General features: G+C 47.7%; 2 protein-coding genes across 3 annotated transcripts; both read right to left on the reverse strand.

The window, feature by feature from the left end:
- Positions 1–4136: 4136 nt before the first annotated feature.
- LOC123160586 (uncharacterized) lies at positions 4137–5640 on the reverse strand. 2 transcript variants are annotated; one of them, XR_006480255.1, is made up of 2 exons: positions 5222–5640; positions 4137–4983 (listed from the first exon to the last, which is right to left on the reverse strand). XR_006480255.1 is itself a non-coding variant. In XM_044578389.1 (2 exons), exons 1-2 carry the CDS (start codon positions 5409–5411, stop codon positions 4372–4374), a joined length of 582 nt encoding a protein of 193 aa, XP_044434324.1. In that variant the 5' UTR covers positions 5412–5528; the 3' UTR covers positions 4137–4371. The 2 variants fall into 2 exon arrangements, 1 of the variants encoding a protein (XP_044434324.1); XM_044578389.1 differs by having other exon boundaries at positions 4137–4763; positions 5222–5528.
- Positions 5641–6264: 624 nt separating this feature from the next.
- On the reverse strand, positions 6265–7875 carry LOC123161701 (cytochrome P450 89A2-like). The gene has a single exon (XM_044579510.1). The coding sequence runs from the start codon at positions 7855–7857 to the stop codon at positions 6427–6429; it is 1431 nt and encodes a 476-aa protein (XP_044435445.1). The 5' UTR covers positions 7858–7875; the 3' UTR covers positions 6265–6426.
- Between the last annotated feature and the right edge of the window lie 951 nt (positions 7876–8826).

Genomic DNA, 8826 nt, shown 5'->3' on the forward strand with positions numbered 1-8826 from the left:
CCCGTGTTGGACATACATTTTAGGTATGTATCTTGTATATAGCATTTTTTTCATCCAACCATAACCGGAACTTCAGAAAACGCCAAACATTTTTAGTTTGATTCAGTTCTAGGCTTCATTTTGAACCACTGTGTGCAACATATCTTATATGTATATTGTATATAGCATATTTTCATCCAACCACAACTGGAACTTAAAAAAAATAGTAAAGCTGGAACTTCAAATATGCCACTACATTTTCTTCTAATGTTTCTGCATAAAGCTTAATTGCTTGCTAATACTAAATTCTTCATTTTTTTCATCCTCCTACTTATAAGGGCAGAAAAAGTTCAAATCTCCAATATAGTTGTTGTTGTAACATGCCCATTCTCCATAGAAGTTAGTAAGAAGCAGCACCACACCTCAGGGTAATACGTTAGTGTGTCAATCACCCCTTCAGGGGATATTTTCATTGTTTGAAGCATTATAGTTGCAGAGTTCTTCTCTGTATCTCTTGGGTTTGTTCATCAGATTTGCTAACTCTATGGTATGATTATGTACTCTGATTTCAGGAAGCACATAAGAAGTTAGCAAGAAGCATCATGTATGCCCATATGGTGATAGTACAAGGGACAGTGTCCTCGCATTTTCTCTTGCAATTTGTGTCATGGTGGTAGATTGTGTGGTGCTTCTTTGACGACCACAGAAGCAAATCCTAGATTTAACAACGACATATGTTCATCACTGTGGAAACATCCCCATTTTAGTTGAAACAAATATTTACTTTTAATGGAAACAAATCTATATTTGTATGGAAGCAATTCTCTAGTCTATGAAAATAGTATCATATTCATTTGGAAGCAAAATATATCTCTCCGGAAGCAAGGCGTCATATTTTGTTGCAGGAAAGCAAATCCTGATTTCTTTGGATCCAGATTCAAATATCTACAGAAGCAAATGGTCATTTCTTTGGATACAAATTCCAAATTGTTTGGAAGGAAATTCTTATTTATTTAGATGCAGATACAAGATTATTGAAAAGACAATTTCCATAATTCCATTTTTTTAAAGAGTACATAACAATGGTTAAAAAATGTTTAACGGAAGCATGAAATTACAAGGTTGGAAGCAATGAGTCTGCATTGAAAGAGACCATACAAAGTAATCGTCGTGTTGGATACAAATCTCTCCATTTTCTTGGAAACATATGTAATCAAATGGAAAAATAGCTTTATTATGTTTGCCGGAAGCAATTTTATGGGCTATTGGATTCTAGTAGATGTGAACAAATTGTTTCATCTTTGCTAAAAAAAAGTGTGCTTAACCAATGCTTTGTCAGAAAGAAACAAATTTCATATTCAGTGGAAGCAAATTTTCTATTCGATGGAAACACATTTTAAGCAAATATGTTGTTTGTCATAAACTCAATTGTAATGCGATGGAAGCACAAATTATGTCCCAAATTCTTAATTGGAGGAAGCAACGCCTGATGAAAGTACAGTTGAGGGTCCGTCTACGTCTCAGTCGACTGAGACTTCGCTAAGTCTCAGTCGAATGACGTCGCCACATGGTGATTGGCCTGTTTGATCGCTAGTTTTGTGTCGTTCGCTTGATGGGCTTGTTTGTGGGCTCGGTTGTCTTTTATTTGTTATTTTCTGTGGGCTTGATTGCTTTGGGCTGGCTCGTGTGTGTGTTTCTGCAGAAACATTTAAAAACAACAGAAGAAACGAATGGCCAGACAAATATCCCAGGTTGGAAAAGGAAAATGCGCTCCCACGTGACCAAGAAAGAAAGAGAAATGGTCTGCTACCGTATTAGTATTACACACCAGTAGACACACAAAGCTAAGAAATCCCAAAAATAACTAGAAGTGATAGAATGCTAGAAGTGGTAGAAGTGATTTTGCTAAAATAAAATAAAATGCGAAAGGGGTAAATGTTGGGTTTTTTCTGGGGAACAGTCAACGTGGTAGAACAAAAAAGACAATGAAAAAAAAGAGTAAGGGGTACATGATAGAAACTCTAATTCAAAAATCATGACACAACTTTAGTTCTTTAGTAAAAAACAGACCCACACCGCGCGCCCGCCCCCTCTACTGGCGTCCCCTTCGACAGAACAAAAAAGTTCAGTTGCGACCGGGTTAGAAGACATACAGTTGCGGTCGGGGGTGACACTTGCAGTTGCATGCCTAGTGCCACACATGCACAGTAGCCGCCCCCTCTCCCAGCACCCCCTCTGACAAAACAAAAGTCTAGTTGCAAGCATGTTGGGGAACATGCAGTTGCGGTCGGGTGCGACACTTGCAGTTGAGGGGCAGCTGTCGGACTTCCAACTGGCCCGCCCCCTCTACCGGCGCCCCCTTCGACAGAACAAAAAAGTACAATTGCGGTCGGGTTAGAAGACATGCAGTTGCGGTCGGGGGTGACACTTGTAGTTGCATGCCTAGTGCCAGACATGCAAACTGGCTTGCACCCTCTCCCTCTGCCCCCTCCTACAAAACAATAGTCCAGTTGCAAGCATGTTGGGGGACATGCAGTTGCGGTCGGGTGCGACACTTGCAATTGCGGGGCTGTTGTCGGGCTTGCAACTGGCCCACCCTCTCTACCAGCGCCCCCTTCGACAGAAAAAGAGTCCAATTGCGGCCGGGTAAGAAGACATGTAGTTGTGGTCGAGGGTGACACTTGCAGTTACATGCCCAGTATCGGACATGCAAACTGGCCCGCCCTCTCTCCCGCCGCCCCCTCCGACAAAACAAAAGCTCAGTTGCAAGCATGTTGAGGGACATGCAGTTTCGGTCGGGTGTGGTGCTTGCAGTTGCAGGGCTGTTGTCAGGCTTGCAACTGGCCAGCCCCCTCCAACACAACAAAAAAGTCCAGTTGGGGTTGGTTAGAAGACATGCAGTTGCGGTCGGCTGCTACACTTGCAGTTGCATGCCTAGAGTCGGACATGCAACTGGTCTGCCCTCTCTTCCGCCGCCCCCTCCGACAAAAGAAAGTCTAGTTGCAACCATGTTCGGGGACATGCAGTTGCGGTCGGGTGCGACACTTGCAGTTACGGGGTTGTCGGGCTTGCAACTGCCCCCCCCTCTATCGGCGCCCCCTCCGGCAGAACAAAAAAGTCTAGTTGTGGTCGAAGTAGAAGACATGCAGTTGCGGTCGGGTGCGACACTTGTAGTTGCATGCCTAGAGTCGGACATGCAACTAGTCCGCCCCCTCTTCCGCCGCCTCCTCCGACAAAAGAAAGTCTAGGTGCAACCATGTTTGGGGACATGCAGTTGCTATCGGGTGCGGCACTTGCAGTTGCGGGGTTGTTGTTGGGCTTGCAACTGGCCCGCCCCCTCTACTGGCGCCCCCTTCGACAGAACAAAAAAGTCTAGTTGCGGGTCGGGTTAGAAGACATGCAACTACTTGAACCAAAAAACAAAAAAAAGACAAAACAGAGAGCGGATAATAACAGAGATAAATTACTCCATCACGAGCGTCACCCATCGACGGGAGCACACATATCTGCCCGTTCCCCTCTGAATCGCCCCCAAAAACAAACAGAAAAGAAAACGAGAAAAAGACCCATCGACCACCTACGTACTAAGCCCAACAAACACTCCCTAGCCCCTACAGAACCAAGGCCGAGGGGAGCAAAGGAAAAAAAGGCAAACGGGCTGGACAAAGAGCGTTACACAGGCCGAAGAGTAAAACAGTTGACTGAGACTTCACTATTTCTCAGTCGACTGAGAAATAGCAGAACCGTACAGTTTATTTCCCAATAGCTGCTTAGTTGTAGGAAACTCCCGCAAAAAAAAAAGTTGTAGGAAGCAACGCCCGATGGAAGAGCTTAGTTGAAGGAAGCAACGCATGATGAAAGAGGTTAGTTGAAGAAAGCAACATATATGAGAGAGATAACCCAGAGTAGCGTGCGTGGTATGCGGAAGCAGTTATGATGCAGCAGTCAATTAACAAACTAGCTGAGCAAATCTCGCGCGGGACTATTAACGAACCAGCCCAGCAAATCTGACGACTAACATGCACGGATGCACCTGATCCGACGGCCTCTGACTGGTCTGCTAGGATGCAAAGTGTCTATAGTCTGATGGCTAGCGCTGTCCTTTACTCTTTCATTTTTATTTTCCTGTTATAGTACTTATATAATAGATATTGATGTTCCGAACAGCCAAACCTCATTTTCTTTTCAGGGAGTACAGTCGCATCACATTGGAATATACTATTACATCCAACTCCGTTTATCTTTCCCTACTAATAAACCACGCATCGCTTCGCTTCTGGTCGTACGTCGTTTGTATTTTTGCATAAAAATCCCTATGTTTTTTGATATTCAACCCGCGGTCCTATTTTAAGTGCTTAATCAAGAAAATGCTTTGTTTTTACACAAAACTCCCTATCGTTTGGAGTATTCAACCCACGACCGCAGGAAAGGGAAGGGCCGATGCTTGGTTGGTGGTCTGGGCGGCGGATCCGGCGGTGGGGCAGACGGATCATGTCGGAGTAGCGCGAGGCTGACGGAGAGGTGGCGGCCGGAGGCAGGGCGTGCTCCAAGGCGGCCCAGGCGGCGGATCAATGGGCGCTCCTCTCGGTCGTCCTCCTCTCGACCGTAGGACAGGCAAGAGGCGGCTCTTGGTTGGTGGTCTGGGTAGCGGATCCGGCTGCTCCGGCGCGGATATGGCGATGGGGCGGACGGATCGAGGCGGAGGAGCACGAGGCCGATGGAGAGGTGGCCGGCCGGAGGCGGGCCGAGCTCCAAGGCGGCGGGGTTGTTCCATGGTGACTTCCCTATAGAAAACAAAGATTAGAAACAAAGAGAAAAAGAAGGTAAAAGTCGAGAGAGAGAAGGAGAGAGGGGGAAGTGACAGCTCCTGGGCTGGCCTGCTCGTGGCACAGCTGGAGCTCCTCTCCAGGCGCGGTCGGAGGCAGGGAGGCCGGGCTACTGGAGTGGCAAAAAGGGGGGATTTGCGAAGGGGGGGATAGAAACGAGTGCGGTTGCGTGCTTTTGCTGTAAGAAGAAGAAATATGTTTATTATCAGAATAAATAGTACCACCTCGCTCCTTTGTAATCAATCGAATCAATTTATATACGGCGGTGCTTGAGGCAGCAAAAACCAGAGAAGGGAACAGATTAAACTCAATGAAAGGCTACGAAGGAACAACTTAAGCACACAAGCAGCGACTCCTTTGAGAAATCAACAACCAGAGGAAGGGAACAGCACCAGCCACACTCCTTGAACAATTACCAGTGTACAAGTTGAAAATACGTGTGTTGTGACACACGGTGTCACCAGTGGCTGTCGCCTGCCCCTTGGAGAGCAGCGAGCCCTGCCTTGCAAAGCCCGCACCTTGCGCAGGCGAGCACGACAGCGCCTCCTCCAGCGCAGCATCGAAGCGCACGGACGGCGGGAATCGCGGCAGGACCCAGCCGTGCATCGTCTCTAGCGTCTTGTTGCGTTGGCGAATGAAGATGAGGAAAGTGCGAGGGAGAGGAAGAATCGAGACGAGACGACGAGACGATGAGAGGATAAGATTTCAGCGGTGGGGAAACAGGGGATCAGGCGTGCGCGCTGCCGTACCCAAGCGGTGGGGCGGCTGGGCCATAGTCGGCTTCCTGCGAGGTCAGTCAGGCCCAAGTAGCTGGCCCGTGGTAACACATCCAAGTGTGCGGTTTATCTAAAAAAACATCTCTTCTCAAAAAACAAAAATCTAAAAAACATCCAAATATATGGGGTTTGCTTAAAAAAATTCTAAGTGTAAGGGGTCAATTCAAATTACGTGGTTGGGTTGCTAGAGTACTAATTTGCACATGGTCCTTCTCAAAAAAGAAAATTGCACATGACCATGCAGTTTGATTATTAAAAAAATCAAAAAATTATCGGTAGATCAAAATTTAACAACTTAATTTTATATTTCAGAGTAAATAATAATGATATGAGTAATAAAACATTAATTCAATCATATATTATATACATATAATTTGTCGGTCGTGCAACGATTTGATTCTTTATTCAGGAAAAGTATTAACATTGACAAATGTCGTAGCTTTTAAAATAATATCAAAGTGATTTTGTTAGTCGGAGAAAATGGTTACACGATATTAAAGGCTGTGAATTTTGATGGTATGCACTATGATTACCTGTGTGCTATTTATTATTATTTTGAATGAAGTTATGTGGAAAAACACACTCTACTCATTTCTATTAGTATTTGTGTTGTTCGCGTGCATTGTCTTGGACACCGTGACCACTGTCGATGAGAGCGGAAAGGAGGTTAAGAGGTGACATAGGTGGGCATCATGTTAGAAAAGATGGTGTGGACCTACGGAGGTCTTGAGCCATACTTTTTGGAGTACACACATGCAATTTTTTTCTCTCCCGTTGCAACGCACGGGCATTTTTTGCTAGTACTAGATAATAAAGATACACAACTTTATTAAGGTTTAGGAAGATTATGTACGTCGCGTGACGCAAGCGGTAAGGGGCTTCTTCATCAGCTTGGAGAACCCATCCAGCTCCGTCATGTCAATGCCGCCGCCGCGGTCCTCCGCCGATGGTGCCCATTCAAACTCACGCACGAGTGCCGCCACGAAGCACTTGATGTGCAACATCCCCATGCTCATGCCGGGGCAGTGCCTATGTCCCGCGCCAAACGGCATCATCCTGATCTCTTTCCGGCCCGGCATCGGGCCAACGTCCTCCGCCTCGCCTCCGGGGAGGAATCGCTCTGGCAGGAACTCGTCAGGGTCGGTCCACGTCTTCCCATCTCTTCCGATGTCGCCTAAGCTGAACATCACCCTCAGGCCCTCGGCCGGCACGGTGGTGGCCCTTGTGACAGGCACTACTTTGGCACCCTCGCCATGCGCGGCGCGCATGAGGACCGGCATCGGCGGGTGCATCCGGAGGCTCTCCAACACCACGGCGTTCAGGTACGGCATGCCGGTGCGAAGGGTTTTGCTGGAAAGCGTGGCGTCAGCCGCGCCATCGATCTCACGGCGTAGCTTGTCCTGCACCTCCAGCCGGTCGATGAGGTGGGCGAGGGTCCACTCGACGCAGGCCGACACGGAGCCCATGCCCGCGGCAAGGAACTCTAGAACGAGACCTACCACCTCGCCGTCTCGGAGCTCGCGCAGGCCATGGCCGTCGCCGGCGGCTGCATCATCATCGGGTACGCGGAGATCGAGGAGTGAGTCGACGTAAGGATGGACAATGCCGCCGCAGAGGGGAGATCGTGACCGCCTCCTCGCCTCGATCAGCGGGCGGTACAGCTCGGCCTGCCGCTCGATCAAGCCGGTGACGTGGCGAAGCGCCCTCCAGTTCACGATCTTGGAGAGCATGGAGCCGTCGAATCTGCGGTTGAGCTCCCCCGCGGCGGCTAGGAAATCCCGCACCATGCTCCCCATGGCGCGCACGTGGCCGCCGTCGACGCCATCGCCGAAGCACAGGCGCGCCACCAGCGGGAACACGGCAGCGGTGATGTGGCCGCGGAGGGTCACCTCACGGTCACGGCCGCTGGCGCCAGAGAACTCCGCCACGAGCGCCTGGGCGGCCTCCTGCCGCAGCGGGGCGAGAGAAGCCAGGCGCGTGGGGTGCAGGATCCCGGCGGTGAGGTTGCAGCGGAGCGCTGACCAGTGCGGGCCGTACCTCACCGTGGTTATGTTCTCGTTCGGCTCGCCGTTTTCCCAGGTGGCTAGGGATACGGGGAAGATCCCGGCCGGCCGGTTCGAGAAGTCGTCGGCGTTGTCGATGAGCGCGCGGTGGGCAACGGCAGGGTCGCCGATCTTGTGAACGACGAGGCGAGCACGTGCCCGCCTACCGTAGCTTCGCAGGAAGGCCATTACGGGCACGGCTAGGAGACACATGAGCACGCCAAGGAGTTCCATTGTTGTTCTAGCTAGACTACATACGCAGGAACTTATAAATGTACATGCATGTTGCTATGTCTCCCTCTATATATATGGAGAGATCCACTGGTCACCGAGAACGACGACACACATAACTACTCCACTAGCGAGCGAGTGGTACCAGTTGACTGCATTGCTTATGATGCACGTCAACGATCGACCATGTGTTATCGTATAAAAATGAATTGCCGAGCATGTGGTGCATGGCTATGAATCCACCTAAATTATTACTCATTGATATAGCATGTGCACGGATGAGTCCTCCTTTACTAGCTGGCTGATAAGATTAGGTAATGGAAATCAGATCATCAAAAGGGCTATGTTTGGTAGGGCGCAAATCTCATCTACGCTCTCCCCAATCAGGGTTGGGCCATATTTGGGAACTTCTTTTGGATTCTTATTAAGACACGCTTGCAGTACATTTGAGTATTTTTTCTGACTAACCATATTTAGTTTCTTAGATTTATAGCAAAAAAGCCCATGCATTGCAACGGGAAAAATACCACACGCTCTTAATTTACAAAAAATGTTCTATAATCTGAGAATTTGTAGCTATTTCTTAAATACATGAAGAGTTAAAAAGGTTGTTAAAAAGATACAAGATTTTTAAATCATAAAAGAGATTTTTTTGTCTGGAAAAGAACATTTTTTATGGCTCATGTTGACGCAGGTACTTGCACCCCTATTTCATCACTATTTCTTGCCATACATGTCATAAGTATTGGTCCCTGTTTCATCACTATTTATTTCTTATCAAACTTCTGTTTTATTTTACTTTTTGTCATGCATGCCTCCTTTTTACATTTTTCATGCCTGTCCTCTTTTTTTTCTTATATATAGGAGAATAGTGCAACATCTCATCTTCATCGGATCTCCTCTGCATTTTCTCTTTTATTTATTTTATAGCGGGCATCCCATCTTTATTTGGTTCTTTTTATTTATGGTCAT

The sequence above is a fragment of the Triticum aestivum genome, chromosome 7B (assembly GCF_018294505.1).
Source record: "Triticum aestivum cultivar Chinese Spring chromosome 7B, IWGSC CS RefSeq v2.1, whole genome shotgun sequence".
Taxonomy (NCBI): domain Eukaryota; kingdom Viridiplantae; phylum Streptophyta; class Magnoliopsida; order Poales; family Poaceae; genus Triticum; species Triticum aestivum.

Bases quoted from the DNA above. Each gene is read 5' to 3' on its own strand.
- LOC123160586 (XM_044578389.1), bottom strand. From the start codon at position 5,411: ATGCACGGCTGGGTCCTGCCGCGATTCCCGCCGTCCGTGCGCTTCGAT. The intron at 4,764-5,221 runs GTAATTGTTCAA...TGTTTTCTATAG, and splicing joins TATTTTCAACTTGTACACTG to GGAAGTCACCATGGAACAAC.
- LOC123161701 (XM_044579510.1), bottom strand. From the start codon at position 7,857: ATGGAACTCCTTGGCGTGCTCATGTGTCTCCTAGCCGTGCCCGTAATG.